Source organism: Podarcis cretensis, assembly GCF_951804945.1.
Source record: "Podarcis cretensis genome assembly, chromosome: 14".
NCBI classification, from domain to species: Eukaryota; Metazoa; Chordata; class Lepidosauria; order Squamata; family Lacertidae; genus Podarcis; species Podarcis cretensis.
Window position 1 is genome coordinate 3,957,642 of NC_137183.1, and position 16,020 is coordinate 3,973,661.

Sequence of the window (16,020 nt, forward strand, 5' to 3'; positions counted from 1 at the left end):
GTGTGTATAGACTTATTTACGTCCATGGGTCTCCCACACACTCCAAAAGAGAATCCCAAACTCAGGATGCAGGAAGAACCCCCCCACCCCCACCAACTTCGCCATTTAGATTTCTGCTGCTTAGGACACTGGAATGATTTGGGCACTCGGTTGCTCCACTAGAGAAATGTCCTAGGAACAAAACCCTGAACCTTTACGAGAAAAGAGCGGAAGCGCCTGCTTGGGGAGGTGAGCATGTAAACCGTGAAACAAAAGGAACTCCTTTAAAGCTTTGGTTCCTTTTACTTCCAAGCGCAACCCAACAATTACCCGGCTGGATCAGACCAAAAAAGTCCATCTGGCCTAACCAGATGTCCTGCAGCGCTCAGGGAGGGCGTCAAGGTAATGGCCATGCTTTCGTTTTCTGTCCCCGGCATTCAGAGATACACTGCTTGGGATGTGGAGGTTCTACAGCGCCGCGGAAGCAGCTAAGCCCCCATCGAGGGCGCCCGTCTTTCCCGGGGAAAGCCAAAAAGACGTTCGCCAGGGCGGTGTCTGCGTCCCTTCCTCGGCACGTGCGCAAAGCATTCCCTCTTGCTGCCAGAACCGTTGCTTCCCGTTGAGCTCAACCCTGTGCGTGGTCACTAGGAAGCAAGTCCCACAGTGCTCAGTGGGCAGCTTACTGTGTCCAGCGCAGTGTTCATGGGATGGAAGCTTTAAATAGGAGAGTGACTTATCCTATGCAATAACCGCAGTGAATCTTCCCAAGGTGGTTTCGGACTTCGAGAAATAATTTTGCGCTCCTTCTCCCGTAGAGATGCAGAATGTTTACTGCTCTGGTCCAGTTTGGATAAAGGTGCGCGCGTGCGCGTGTGTCCCAATTACACACACATACAAACACAATGTGGTACTCCAGCCAAGTACGGCAGGATCTATAAGAAAGATCTCTTTCAGGATGCAATTTAAGAATCCGTAGATACAACGTTGCGCAAGAAATTTGGGCTTAGGGTCCCTTTCTTCTCTTCTTTCTTCCCGCTCTCGTCGCACCCCCCACCCCGCCCCCAGCCCCACGACGACGCTTTATTTTTCCTGAATTAAGAAGGTGACATTATTCTTCTCTTCAAGTACTTCTGTTAATATTGAAAAACGTGCGTGTGCATCTCAAGCGGCCGCGCTCCGGCTCCGCCGCCATTTCAATATTAATGAAATTGTTTAATCTCCTAAATTCGTCGTGTTTAAGTTACGTTTTGGTGAGTTATTGACCAGCAACGAAAATGCAGTTAATGTGGTGTGTGTGTGTGTGTGTAAGAGAGAGAGAGAGAGAGAGAGAGAGAGAGAAGTTTATAATAAACGATCCACTCTCTTTTCTTTCCTTTTCTTTTTTCTTTCCTTTTCTTTTCAAAAAACTCAATGTCATTTAGAAATAAAATAAAAATAACACAGTGTGGTGTGGAGAGTGTGCAGGGGCGAGTTCCTGATGATGCTCACTCCCAGAGAACTGCGTCTAGGCTTGGAGCCTTTAGGTGTGAGACAGAGGTGAAGGGACAGCCTGGAATTGTCACGCTGAACCCGCTCGGCGTCGTTTCGGTCCTGATCTTCCTTCTAGAATAGCGAACCAGCAGCTACGTGGTACCAGCTTCAGGGTTTCCTAATTAGGTCTCATCTGCTGATCTCTCTGGCTCGCATCCTACAGGATGAGGAATTCCAAAAAGCTGCATTTATGACAGCAACCCTGACTCTCGCTCATTTTTGCCTCGTCTTAAATTTGCGTGGATGCTGATGGAACTGTCAAGTGGCAAGGCGTTCCACCGGATCATTACGAGTTAGGGGAAAGACCTATACCTCCTTCGGCGTGTCTTAAACCTCTATTGCTCCCAGATGTTTTTTTAAAAAATGAATATTTTTGAAACCTGGGTCACCAAAGACAATTTTTAAGAATGATTTCAGCTGATCGCTGCCACTTCGTTTGACCGTTTAATAAGTTTCATGCCGACCCCTTAGGTGCTCTTTGTGCGCCTGTTTCCCCTGAGTTAAAAAAAACAAAAAGGCCCTGTAATCGTATTCCTATGCTGAAGATATTACTGGCCTACTCTATAGGCTCGTTGTAAGAATAAAATCTGCCCAAGAGTATTAAAAACTGTTTCTAAATTATACTGGGAGCATATTTCGTGAAGAGAAAGGGTTCTGGGTTTTGTTGGTAAGAGAGGTAACTGCGCACTCTCGTCATTTTACTTGCCCTTTTCTAGCCGGACGTTTGGTTCGCTTTTTATGGAATGTCTCGGAGAACTTTGGCGCTAAAGGAAGGTGAGCATGTAAGACGGCGACGACTGCGCTGTCCTCTGAAAGTCGGATGCCCCCAGATCCCAACCCCAGGGCATGTTGAGGTTCCACGCTGGGCGCTGCCTGAGTCCTTTCTCAAGCATCCCTTCCAAGCGTGGCGCGTTCGCCTTTTCCGAAGTCTGCAGCTACATTAGAGGGGAGGATTTGGGGTGGGTTTTTTGTTTTTGTTTTGCGAGAGAGAGACTATTCTGCAATCTCTTTTTAGAATATCGCTTTCGCATGACTTTTAAACCCATTGCTCTACGTGTTGAACTGCTCACCTGTCACTTTCGCCGCGCCCTATCAACAGTCACACAAGAGGTGTGTAAGTGATTTACACGGGAATGCAGAAGTAGGTCACCTCCTCAAGAGTGGAAAGTCTTTATTTAGATTTCAGCGATCCTTTTGATCCTCCCCCTCCCCCGCCGAGGACCAGAGCGTTGACGGATGTCGTGAAGACGCTGGAGAGCTCCACAACTCGGGTGAGACGCAGTGTACATGTAGGTTGTCCTTTCACACGTTACTCAACTACGAAACCAGGTTTGCCACAAGCATTTAACGGAGTCGAGACCAATCCCGAGTCTCAGAGGACTCACATGTATTCCCCACGCATTACGATCCTGGTGTACACAATAAAGAAGGAACGTGCGAAAGGATCTAATCCTAATTACGTTTGTGAGAAGTTTCACGAGAATCAACGGCACTTACTTTACCCAGTAGGGTGCCTACCGAATGTAATACATTTTTGATCGAGACAAAAATCTGCTGAAATCTAGATACTTCAGCTTAACCTGCTAACGGATCGCACGGAACAGGTGAAATAACGTCCCGATCCTAGTCCCAATAATACAATTGAGACTTTCTCTATGTACTAAGATCTATACTTACCTAGGAGTAAATCCCATTGAGTAGACATACACAGGATCGCGCTGTTAAATAGTTTGCTGTTATAGACGCGCTCTAAACATACCCGAGTGTCTTCTTTACACGTAAACAAGAAATGCCAGTTAGGTAAGGTAGACCAATTCAGCGGATCCGTTTTTCATAGGATCATAAGATTATTCATTCATGCGTGCGTGCATGCACATAACTCACGATCCAGCCACTTTTCAAGTTCCCTTAATTTCAGTGAAATGGTGAAATGGCCTAAAATCTCATCCACTGCAACAAGTACTTTGATTAGGTAGGATCGTGCACATGCAATTCCCGAGCCTACCTGAAACCTCCTTAACTGTTTAGCAGGCACCAACATTAATTTGAAGAAGCAGCAGCAGAGATAGGCGATCTCCTATCTCTCTCCGCTCCTCATGCCTCCTTAGAGGGCAAATTGCCAGAAAGGAGGAAGAAAGCAGCGAGGGAGGGAGATCTTCGCTGCTTTTAAAAGTGATGGGTCTCTCACTGGGGATGAAAAGTTGGCCTTTCTTAGCGAGGAAGATTCCAAAAAAGAAAAAAAGAGAACATTCCCAACCCCTCAAATAATAAAACAAAACACGGGAGGGATCCGAACACAGTTCTAAGTCTCTCTCTCCCCACTCTCCGGCCCGATTTCGGCAGCGTACATATGTTTAAGGTCTCCCTCCTCCCTGGCAAAACACCGGGGGGGGGCTTCAAAGTGGCTTAACATGTGGCTGGACCGTCTCCCAAGCAAATAAATAAATCCGCCCTTAAATAAATAACTCATCCCCCAACCCAGAGCGTGATTTATTCCACCACGGAAAGACAGGGGTGGAAAGCGACTGCGCTTCGAAAACAAACAGACCCAAACGCCGCCAAACTCCGAGCGCGCACACAACACAAGAGAGTTTCCCCTTTTCTTAAAAAGAGTCCTTAGAAACGCCAAGACAAGAGCTGGCTCGGATTTGGGCGAGAGAAAGGCCTTTCCAGCTGGGGGGGGGCGAGGAGGGGGGAAGGGGAGCCCTCGCCGGGAACGGGGGGCGGGGCGGCGCGGGACGGGACAGGGGGCCCAGCCTGAAGCTAGCTAACAATACAAATCAGGGAACAATGTCGAACAAGCAGAATAGGCCAGGCGAGCAATTGCCACGTCAAACATCCCTCCTCCGGCTTCCCCATCCGCCCCCCCTTCTCTCCCCCTCCAGCCTCTCAGTTGCTTCATTTGTAAGTGTGAATTGCGGGCGAAGCGCCCCGCCAAGTCCCTGCGCCCAGAGACTCCGCATGCACACAACCCGGGCTGGCTGACTCGCACGGTTGCTCGCGCCCCCCTCTCCCCCACCCCTCTCTGCGTCTCCCTCGCACACATCCTTCGCGGGCTGCGGTCCTCACCCCTTTTCCATTCCGGCGGCTGCGCTTTGGCTTCCGAGGGCACTGCTTCCCATTGGCCCAAGGTGTCCGTGTAAATAGGTGTCAATGGAACCAGATTATGCCTTTCCGCCAGCCCTCTTGCGCCTCTCTCTCCCCCCTCCTCCCTCCATCCTCCTCCTCCTCCTCCTCCTGGCTTCTCCTTCATCCTCCCTCCTCCCTCCCCTCCTTCCTCCTCCCAAGGCGATTGTCATATGATAGAGAAGAAGTGGCACGCTAATGAAGCGCCCCGACAGGGGTCTTTTCTGCTCCAGTCGCCGCATGCAACCAGCAGATGATTGGGAGGCAGGAGATGGAGGAAGCGGCGGCGGCGGCAGCTACTTAGCTCGGGCTGCTGAGCCCAGCCGAGGAGGAGCGCCTGGCCAGCCCTCGATCGGCTCGCCTCGATCTCTCCTCCGGGGCTGCGCCCAGCCGGACCAGCCCCGCTCCACGCCGGCTTGCGCGGGGACAGGACCTCCAGGTTTCCCCTCAGCCCCTCCGTCGGAGCCCAGGGAATCAGCGAGCCGGTCCGGGGGACAGCAGCGGGCAAGCGTCGGTGAGGAGCGGGCCCCGGATGCGGACTCTCGGCTGGAGGCAGCGTTAAGGTGAGCCGGAGATGTTGGAGGGGGCGAGCGGAGAAGCTCTTGCTCCTCTCGGATGGCTCTTCAGCTGCGCGGGTCAGAGGCTCCGCCGAGGAGGAAGTTTGGAAGCGGGGAGGGAAACTAGGAAGAAATGTCCCCCGGCTCCCGCGTGGGTTGCTGTCCCGTTGCGTCCCTCGTACTTGACGGCAGGGGGAGGGGGATGAACTTTTATGAGTTGCGGACCGGATGGCGTGATGGTGTTTGTGAGTGAGGGAGGGAGAGATGGACTCTGGAAGGGAGTTTACGCTTTCATGGGGGCTGGGTGGGGGCGTCTCGGAATAACTTTTTGTACTTTGAAACCATCGCTATAATGGTCGGCCGAGGTGGGAGCCCGTCTCTCCGACAGGGGCGAGGAAGCAAGTCCCTTTGAACTCCTCAGCGTTTACTCACGAGTAATGGAGGTTTTTTTTGGTTTTTTTTTTAAAAAAGAAAGGAGGATCGGTTTGTAAGAATTCCTACAGGGCAAGCACCGGGAAAGCGCCGGGAAACCGATTATTATCAACAACAATGATGTATTTATTTTGGTGGAAAATGAGGGATGGATCACTCCTAATGCCCAGAGCTACAGTTTCTGAGGAGGGGCGGTGGTTTTGGTCTGTCAGTATAACTAACTTCTTGAGTTGGAGGTGAAGCCCCCCTCCCGTTCCCTTGTGTGCATGTGGGGGGGGGGACTTTTCTCAGATATTACCCCAGCAGACCTGCTCACTCCTGCAGGCTCTCGCCGCGAAAAGCAGGGAGATGGAAGCCTAGAAAATCCCTGCTTTCACCTGTAAACTACTTTCTCCCCCACCCCGCTATAGATATAGAGATCTATTTGCTTAACGCGAGCTCTCTTACCGCCCCTCTCCTCAATCACCCCCCCCCCCCGCCTCTGCAGATCTCTTCCGAGCCGCCGCCACCATGCCTCGGCCGGGCCGCAACACGTACAGTGACCAGAAGCCTCCTTACTCGTACATCTCGCTGACGGCCATGGCCATCCAGAGCTCCCCGGAGAAGATGCTGCCGCTGAGCGAGATCTACAAGTTCATCATGGACCGCTTCCCTTACTACCGGGAGAACACGCAGCGCTGGCAGAACTCGCTGCGCCACAACCTCTCCTTCAACGACTGCTTCATCAAGATCCCTCGACGGCCGGACCAGCCGGGCAAAGGCAGCTTCTGGGCGCTGCACCCCAGCTGCGGGGACATGTTCGAGAACGGCAGCTTCCTGCGGCGCCGCAAGCGCTTCAAGGTCCTCAAGTCCGACCCGCTGGCGCCCTCCAAACCGTCGGAAGCCGCCCAGTACCTCCAGCAGCAAGCCAAGCTGCGCCTCAGCGCCCTGGCCGCCGGCGGCTCCCACCTGCCCCAGATGCCGCCCTACAACCTGGGCGTCTCCCAGCCGTCGGGCTTCAAGCACCCCTTCGCCATCGAAAACATCATCGCCCGCGAGTACAAGATGCCTGGCGGGCTGGCCTTCTCCACCATGCAGCCCATGCCCGGCGCCTACCCGCTCCCCAACCAGCTGACGACGGTGGGCACCGGCTGGCCCCACGTGTACGGCTCCGGCATGCTCGAGACGGCGACCCCCATCTCCATGGCCAGCGGCGATTACAGCGCCGCCTACGGGGTCCCCCTCAAGCCGCTGTGCCACGGCGCCGGGCAGACTTTGCCGGCCATCCCGGTGCCCATTAAACCCACGCCGGCCGCCGCAGTGCCCGCCTTGCCCGCCTTGCCCGCGCCCATCCCCACCATCCTCTCGAACTCGCCGCCTTCACTCAGTCCCACGTCCTCGCAGACGGCCACCAGCCAAAGCAGCCCCGCCACCCCCAGCGAGACCCTGACCAGCCCGCCCTCCGCCCTCCACGCTGTGGTCGCCGTCCACTGACACCCGGGCCTGAGGGAGGGAGGCAGCAGGAAAGGAAAACCCCTCACCCCACCCGTCAAACCCCCAAGTCGACGACGTTTTCCTTTATTTTGACCCTCCTCAAATTTCCTGGTCCACCCGCCTGCTATATTTATTCGTCGGAAGGGACTGAGCGGTGCGTGCTTTGGGTTCAAATACCGCCCCCCCCCTGCAAAAAAGAAAAACACTTTACCATCTCCCTCCCACTCCTGGGCACTCGGCTTCCAGAAGAACTCGGTGCGTCTCAACGCAATTGCAGGCCCATGCTGGAGAAAGGCAAAGTCAAACTTGTTTGTTCATTTCTGTCTCTCGTCCATCCTCCCCCCACCCCACAACCCGGGCAGGATTTCTCTTGGGGAAGAAAGGAGATAAAAACCCACAGCTATCACACAGATGCTTCTTCCCTCTCCCCCCTCCCCTCCCCCTCTTTCCCCCACAAATTGGTTTCACTTTGGAGACTTCTCCACAAGGTTTGCTGTCCAACTTTTAAAAAGTTCTTTGGGCAGAGGGACGTCATGCACTGAAAGGGTCGCTCTCTCTGAAACGTCCAAACCCCATGCCCTTGCTTTCCATTTAAGGCTTTTTTTTAAGACACCCCCATCCCAACCCTGGCCTTTCCCGCAAAAATTGTGCTCCGGCAAAGGTGGGGGACAGGCCCCGAGGAAGAGGAGGATGTCCCTGTGAAATAAGAGGATGCCCGATCGAATCAAAGTCAACTGCTTAAAAAAAAAGTCCCATTTATTTTAATGGGACATTTTCAGAGCAATTCTGTGTGCGTTTCCAAATGAGACTTACTCCCAGGTAAATCTGCAGAAGATTGCAGCCTTAGGCCTGAGGTTTTCGGGAGTAAATACTTTTTCAACCCTGTGAGATTTATCTCCGATAAAGCGTGACTTTGGATCCGGCTGCTGTTAACTTTTCTTTGGGGAATACGCACACAAACTAAGAGCTAATTTAGCTGCGATCCTATCTGCGCGTACGTACAGCCTCTGCTGACTACAGCGAGACGTACTTCTGAGGAAACTCCCATAGGATTGCGCTATTTACTGAAGTGCATAACTTTGGCTGGATCGGGTCCGTTATGTTTACGAAGTCGTTTAAACGCCACCCTGAACCCCCATACCCTGGCCCGTTTTCTATAACTCTTATAATGTGAAAGTTTACTTTCCGAGTTGAGAAGGGGAGTGATTTTCTAATCTTTTGATTGTTTCGAGGATATTTTTTTTAAGTCATGGATTATGTTTTTAACGAGGGAAAGCAGACCCAGTACCAAATGAGATTCAGACTTCCAGTTTTGGTTTTAAACGTGGCAACTGAGAGGCCTAATAGGAACGCCCATTAAAAATACCCTTCTTTTCTGTCGGAACTACTGAGAAAAACTGAGGAGGGAAGGGGGAATTGGAGGGATAAACTGTACATGTCTGTGAATAGGAATGATTACCAACTGTGTAAAATGCACTTTCGTTCGATGTAACCCTTTCCTAGCTGTAGGTAGTTTGCTGGAATCCGTCCGTTTTTGAACCGCTTAAGTTAAAAGGCGAAAAGCAAAACGAGATGCAGAAGCGCCCATGCGAAGCTGTTAAGAACCCGATGGCCCGATCTGGCAGGAAGTCGCGCTGCAAAGAAGGAAGCAGGCGCGAGAGCAGCGGGGGAAAGAAAAAATGCTCACGGATGTGCTCTCTTCTTGCGCACCCGCAATTTCAATGGGGCTTTTGCAAGAGAACTTCCCGCTGGATCGGGCCATGTGTCGTTGTTGGGTTTTTGTTTTTGTTTAATTCCTGTACAGAACCGAGCATGATATTTAAAATATTAATGTTCCTGTTTCCCTCCCAGCATGCCTGTTTTCGGACAATTGTTTGGGTTTTTTATTTTTTAAAGTCTCTACGTTAAATTATGAAACTAGTCGTCCAAATAATATTTTCTCATTAAAATATGTAAAGCCAGGATGGGACCTCATTGGTCGTCTTTTTCAGCAGAAAAGTCCCTTATTTGATGCATTGCAGAATTGCGCTGTTTCAACGTGGAGAGGACATAAATAAACAAGCGGGGGCGGAGGAGAGATAGAATCTCTCCCGGGAGAAGAAGGAAACAGCCTGAAGAACAAGTGTGTGTGTGTGTGTGTGTGTAATCACATTTCCTTTGAAATCCATGGGTTTGACATAGATTAAGCGGCAATTAATGGAAGGGGGGACGACTTCCTACTTTCCCCTAATACTTCATAATGCATTCGTTCATATATTCTCAAAATATTACTGATACAAAGCACAAATGAAAAGGTTTAATTAGTAGGAAATATGCGTGTGATTCTTGATTCTGATTCACACGTCATGATATGCCTCGTAACGAACTTTGAAAGGAATATGTTTGCTAAAGACGGTATAAGCAAAACATTACGAGTCTTGGGCACAATTCAGCCAAAGATGCTCAGTTAAGGCTGCGATCCTAAAGCACACGCAGAAGAGGAAGTAAAACCCACCAAACTCCAAGGGACTTGATGTCTGAATCAGCAGAATTGCCACAGATCTCATCCGAGTAGCTTTGGCGTGAATAGATCCCATCTTATTGCATTCGATGGGAATTAGTCATGACTCATTTTTGCAGAATGCTACACCATCGGACTGCAGTTCTTTCTCATGAAAGCCCAGATGCGTTTTCTCCTTTGCGGGAGCGAGGATTCCATCCTCTGGACTCCATCCAGTTTTACCTTTTCGCCAGACACCTCCCGGGATGGCAGCGCACGGCCGCCAAACTAATGCGCGTTTCTTTCCTTATTTGCCTCTGCTAGAAACGATTGTCATCCTCCTCCATGTTAAATTCATGTGGAGCCCAATCCTCTGAATAGTTACTCAGACGCTAGCCACACTTTTTACTTATTCTCGGGGTAGTGTGCATACCATAGCTATGATTAATTTCCATCAGAATGTGTGTGTGTGTGATGGAATACACACAGTGACAATCAAATATTCTTATTTGGCAGAACTTTCAAGCAGTAGATTTTAATGCTTTCTCTTGAAAAAACCTATAGCCTTTGAAATCGGTTCGTTTAAACGATATAATTTGAATCTGGATCTGTCTAGATAATTCAGAGCAGTTTTGGAGCAGGCCTATCGATCTTAGCCGAACCGGCTTCGGAGTATGTAGACTGTGGATGGCACGACAGAGACTCCGAAGTGCTTAAAAAGCGACAGTCTGGTGAGACCTCAGTATGGGATAATTCTTCTCAACATTTCAATTTTTAAATGAGCATTCTCTCCCCCCCCCCCATCTTTTGAATCTGCAGCTGGGAGGCACTGGAGGGTTAAGGGCAAGGGACGGGTAATTTCCCTTCCAAAATGTAACGCGGTGCTTTCGGGGGTAGCGGAGAAGAGAGGAAAGCGAGAATGTCGAACTTCTCATGCGGCGGATCCCAGGGATCCATTCGCCAAAGGGACTTCTCCAAATTGGATCTTCCAAGTGGAGAGATCCCGGGTTGTGTGCGTGTGCAAATCCACTGGGTTGATTAAAATGCGCCGAGCTGCTAAAGGCTGTCAGAATGGAGACAACGCGCCCCATTCATCAAACCCAACCCACGATTCTATCGCCACGATCAGCCTCGGGCGGGGGGGGGGGGAAGCATTCAAGACGCGTCACTGTATCCACGGGCTCTCCCCGCCTCACGCCACAAAGTTTTCCCAAACAAGCCACGGCCCAGGTCTGGGTAGGGCGAGAGCCTCTTCCACATTAATCAGTGGGGCTTAACTTCCAATCGGGACGCAAGCGACGAGAGACGCTTACATCTCCCGATCCCTAAATCGTTAAGCCGAAAGCGATTTTGCAAGCCGCTCCTCTGCCTATTTACTTGGAAGTAAGTCCCACTTAGTTCCATGGAGCATTCCCAGCTAAAAGTCTGCACAGGGATGCAATCCCACACTCATTTACTTGGGAGTAAGTCGTATCCTCGCGCAACACTGAGTAGGACTTTACTTCCGAGTAAACGGGCAGAGAAGCGGCGATATTTCAGCACAGCGCGCATTTGGGAGTAAGCAAATAAATAGGCTTGACTAAGTTCTAGGTAAGTATGTGTAGGATCCAGCCTGAGTGAGTCGTCTGCTGTTTCCCCGCACTCCAGAAACTCAGGCTGCGATGTTAACCGTCGAATTGTTTTAAAACTTCAGGTTTAGGGCATGGGCGTAGCCACGATTTATGTTGGGGGGGGGGAGAACCGAGTTATCTGCGACGAGATTGGTCAGTTACTTATTTTTATTTATTTTCTAGTTGGGGGGGAGCCCCCCCCGCCCCCTAGCTACCCTCATGGTTTAGGGTTCGGAAAAGCTTCCGTGTTGCCCTGCGGTGAAAAGTGGAGAGCATGAGAGGCTTGGTCTGCACAAGGACTGAGGAGCCTCACGCAACAGGAGCAGCCAAAGAGCAGCAAAAATCACCCACCACTAACCACAAAATCCCGACCCCCGTTTCACTCTGTGTAGCTAAATACTTGCGGTGTCGTTTGAATCAATTTCATCTATAAGCGGGATGGAGGAGCACCCGCAGAGCAGGAATGGCCGAGAATGTGGATTTTAGGAACTCTTCTACTCTTTGTCTTGGTGAACGTAAAAAGCGGAAGGAGCCCAGCACCCCAACCCCCACTCGCTTTTTGTCGGCTTCAAAGCACCACACAAACTGTCCGATGTGGCTGGGCTCCAAAAAGTCACCACCCAAAGGCGGATGGGTTTAAGAGAGCTCCATTAAAACTAAATAAAGTCACGCTAAACGCCCATGCAAAGTTGCCACCGGATTATATCAAGCTGTGATTTATTTTGTGTATGGGGGGGGGGGTGACCTCCGAGTAAACCCGCAAAGGAACAGGTACATGTCACAAGTATATTTCGTCCGTTAGCTGTATAGGAGGATGTGATGGAACTCAAATGCCAAACAGAATTTGGTTTAAGTTGGGTGGGAACATGCTTGGAAATGCAGCGCGATGAGGTCAAGCGCTCGCAGGACCCAGAGAGTTTCCTGGCGCAAGGAAGGATGCGCAACAGCGTGCAGTTCTTGCGCATCCCGGTTCTAGCGTACTTTTTCAATATGCCTTCCTTGCAATAGCGCACCTGAAGGAAACTACTTTTTCCATTCCTTTTCCTCTTTCCCCCCTTGTCTAATTCCACTGAATAAGCTCGGGCTGTTCCCCCCTTCCTTAATAATAAAATGGTAATAGTAGTAACAACAACAACAACGGCGACCTCAACAACAGCTTGGCCGGTTCCACCCAGTAGAAAAGAACCAATTGCAACCCAAAGCAGCAGGAATTTGACATTGCAAGCGAGCCTGCTTTCTGGGAAGTTTGCAGGTTCGTCCTTGTGTTTTCAACCCAGGTAGGTTTAGACATCCAGCCTTCCAAGTCTTTGTCCAAAGGGAGGATGCGCAGAGAAGCGGGTGCCTCTTAATAAGGAGTAATAAAGAGGTTGGTTTGTTTGTTTATATTCTGCTCAATTTCAAAGGAAGAGTTATTAAATTCTTAGTGTGCATATATGTACACACACGCACACATCGAGAAGGCAAGTGGAGGGTGTTTTTCGGTGGGAGGCTCGGGGTGGGACCGCATGAGAAGAAATGCCAGTCTGCGAAGCCTTGAAGGGGCTGTATTTGTTTCTTTTAAACTAACAACAAATTATCTAATTAATATGTTTCAATTACAGCCTGTAAAAAGGAGGCTTTGGACCGCCTGCCGTGGGCTGACAATAGCCTCTGAGTCCAACTCTAGGAGCTGACAATAACTTCACAGCTGTTTCTTTTACTTCCCCTACTTTTCGAGGCATGGGGAGGAGCGGTAGGAGGAAGGAAAAAAGAAAAGAGGAGGGGGGGGGGGAATAAAGAAAAAGAAAAATGCCGTCTCCTCTCCAAGATCACTTGAAACCGGCGCTCAAGAAGTTATGGAATATGTCGTTGTGCCAGATTCGAAGGCTGTTCGGAGGATGGGGGCGTGCGAAAGAAAGAAAAACGACCAGGAAGGAGAGAAAGGGCACAAAACCTTTTTCTTTCTTTCTTTTTGGCTTTCTCTCTTCAGCTCGGGGCTTCATTTCCCCCTCCCCCGCAAAAAGCCCTCCGACGTGTGAAAGGGCCCCATTGAAAAGCATTAAACAAATATATTAGAATTCTGTCACTTTCTCCAATTGACTAGATCAAAACCCGGGTCCCAGGGCACTTCATTGACTTGAATAGAAAAATGCAGAGAATGGTAAAGCGAGGCCGGGCCACCGATGTAGATTTAGGCCCCTCTCCCTCCCCCACCTTCCTCCTCCTCCTCTTCCCTTCCTGGGACAAAAAGCCTGCATTTTCACAAACACATTTCTGACTCAGAGACTAGGAAACCACTCCTGAAACTGCTTTGGAATTTAAATGCATTTTCTTTCTTTCTCTGTCTCTCCCTCTCTCCCCACTTCTCTTTTCCTTCCCTTTTAAGAAGTGGGTGAAAGTGGGGGGGGGGGGCAGGGCTTCTGTTTGCACTCTAGTGTAAGTTTCGTTGGCATCCTGTTTGTGAGGCAACAGAAGGGGTGCCAGGACTCGGGAAGATTTACCGCCAGGGTATTGGGTGGAGTTGGTAGATGCCTTCATTAAAATAAAATAAAAATAAAAATAAATCAGGAACTATGTAGGAGAGGGTGCAAAAACTCTAGGAAACACCTGCAGTTCTCTGATAATCCAGAGCAACCCCAGTAAGGCCCACTGTAGGACTTACTTACGAGTAACAAGCCTAGATAGGGCTGAGCTGTTCGATTTGACAAAAAGGCAGGAGGGTGGGAAGCTAACCCTTAGCAGGCTCAATTGGAGCTTACTCCCAGGTAAATGTGCATATTTCAGGACAGGAGTGTGTAAGATATCACTGTTAGGCTGCAGCAGAGGATTGCAACATAACAGTTTAAGCCTACTCAGAAGTAAGCACCACTGAGCACAATGGAGCTTACGCCTAGAGAAGTAGGTGTACAATTCTGAAGTGGAGCTGCACTGATTTCAATAGAGCTTTTCCAAATCATGTAAGAACTGTGAGGCTTGTAGAGAAATTGCCTCTTGCAGGTCAGCTGGTTGGCTTTCTGTTGCAAGTGGAATGTGGCTATCTCCGAGTTTGTTTGTTTTTAAACATATTATTTATTTTTATTTATTTCATGAAATTTATATACCAAGTGATTGCAACCGCGCCCCCCCCCCCCCCCCCCGAGAAAAACCCTCAAGGCATTTTTACAGAAAGAATAATACAATGAAATTATTAGTGAAAACAATGAAAACATCCAAAGAATTGGAAGCAGCAATAAACTAAGAACACACCAACATTCTCAATATCTGGGTAAACAGAAATGTTTTTAGCAGGCGGCAAAAAGAGTACAATGAAAGCCCCTTTTCAACAGAAGCCATCAAAACGACTCACCGCTCTGACTTCAGAAGCAGATTATAAGAAAAGCAGTTGTAATCTTTTGTATTGTTGACCTGTTTTAGGCTGTAAAACTTAACAGGGCTTTCTTTGTTTAGCTATTTGCTTGAAATATTTTCAGCCCCTCCTTCTTCACAAGGGACCCCAGGGTGGGGTGCAGTAGCCCCATTTGAAAAATAATAACCATCAGCACAATGATAATCAGCACTCTTGCATCTGCCCACAAGACAGAATTTTAGGTAGCTCTGAATTTCACAGGTTCCTTTTTGTCTGAGAGGTATTGTAGCTCTGAATGCAGCGGCCTTAAGAAGATCTCCCTGGGCCCAGTAGTTAAACAACTATTACATTGGCAAATAGCCCCTTTGGGGGCAAAGCACTAGAAAGGGTGGCAACAGTCCAGGTTCAGGCTTGCTTGGAGGAAACTTGGATACATTCTGGTCTGGCTTCAGGGCTAGCCATGCCACTGAACCTGCCTTAGTAGCCCTGGTTGATTTCAGTTGTTGGGAGAAAGATGGTAAGTGGAAAGTGACCCTGCTTGTTCCCCTTCACTGACTGGCAGTTTTCAGTGCCATGGTATCCTTTTGGAGCATCTCATGGAGGTGGGGGTTGGGAAACCTGTGCTTCAGTAGCTCTGCTCCTACCTCCAGGGCCATTTCCAGAATGTAGTTATGGGAGGCTGAGCACCATGGGAGTTGTCCTGTTGTGCTCAGCAGGGTTCCATCTTGTTCCCCATGCTATTTAACATCTAGAAAGCTGCTGGGAGCTGTCACCAGGGGATTGGGAGCAAGGTGTCCACAATATGCAGAGGATGCCCAGCGCTCTCTCTTCCATCTGAATCAGGAGTAGCTGAGATGGCAGGTGTTTGGAGGTGCTGATGGGCTGGTTGTGGGCCAGAGATGGCATTTTTTGGTGATAGAACTCACCAGCACCTCTTTTTGTGCTGGCACTCATAACACATATCAAGATATGAGTACCAGCTCATCATTTTTTTAAACCAAAAAAGGACTCCACACAAACATTATAGGAAACCTGAGAAATATATATTTTTAGGACCCAGCCTATCTTGTGACTGTAATTTGTTTTAAATTGTTGTAACCTGCCCTGGGACCTTATAGTGAAGGGCAGATAAGAAAAATGAAATAATAATCATGATGCGGATGATAACAATAAAACAATATAAAACTATTTCCTCTTACCATGGCACTTGGCACATTACCAGGGGAGACAGATCCCGGCTGCAGAGGCTCAAAATCTAAAAAGTTACAGATGGGAGAAAATGGAGGAAGTGGAGGGAAGAGGAGGCAAGGGGAGATGGAGAAGAATAGGAGACGGCTTCAGATGCAGCTTTGTAACTTTGCAGCAAGCTCCTGTGCTTGCCCACTTTGGAAGTCAGACCCCATATGCTCAAAGGAGCACAGTGATGTGTTTGCTAAAGCAGTGGGTGGTGGCGGCAGTGTAAGTTACCAACATCTGAAAAGAACTGGGAGGGAAATAGTTTATTGTTAT

At 49.5% G+C, this 16,020-nt stretch overlaps 1 protein-coding gene across 2 annotated transcripts; it reads left to right on the forward strand.

Moving 5' to 3' along the window:
• Positions 1-352: 352 nt before the first annotated feature.
• Positions 353-7,122, forward strand: FOXB1 (forkhead box B1). 2 transcript variants are annotated; one of them, XM_079953464.1, is made up of 2 exons: positions 353-381; positions 6,112-7,122. In XM_079953464.1, exon 2 carries the CDS (start codon positions 6,135-6,137, stop codon positions 7,095-7,097), a length of 963 nt encoding a protein of 320 aa, XP_079809590.1. In that variant the 5' UTR covers positions 353-381; positions 6,112-6,134; the 3' UTR covers positions 7,098-7,122. The 2 variants fall into 2 exon arrangements, with proteins under 2 accessions (XP_079809590.1, XP_079809589.1); XM_079953463.1 differs by lacking the exon at positions 353-381 and adding an exon at positions 4,585-5,198.
• The last annotated feature ends 8,898 nt before the right edge of the window (positions 7,123-16,020 follow it).

Excerpts from the sequence above, each read along its gene's own strand:
- FOXB1 (XM_079953464.1), top strand. The coding sequence starts at position 6,135 with ATGCCTCGGCCGGGCCGCAACACGTACAGTGACCAGAAGCCTCCTTAC.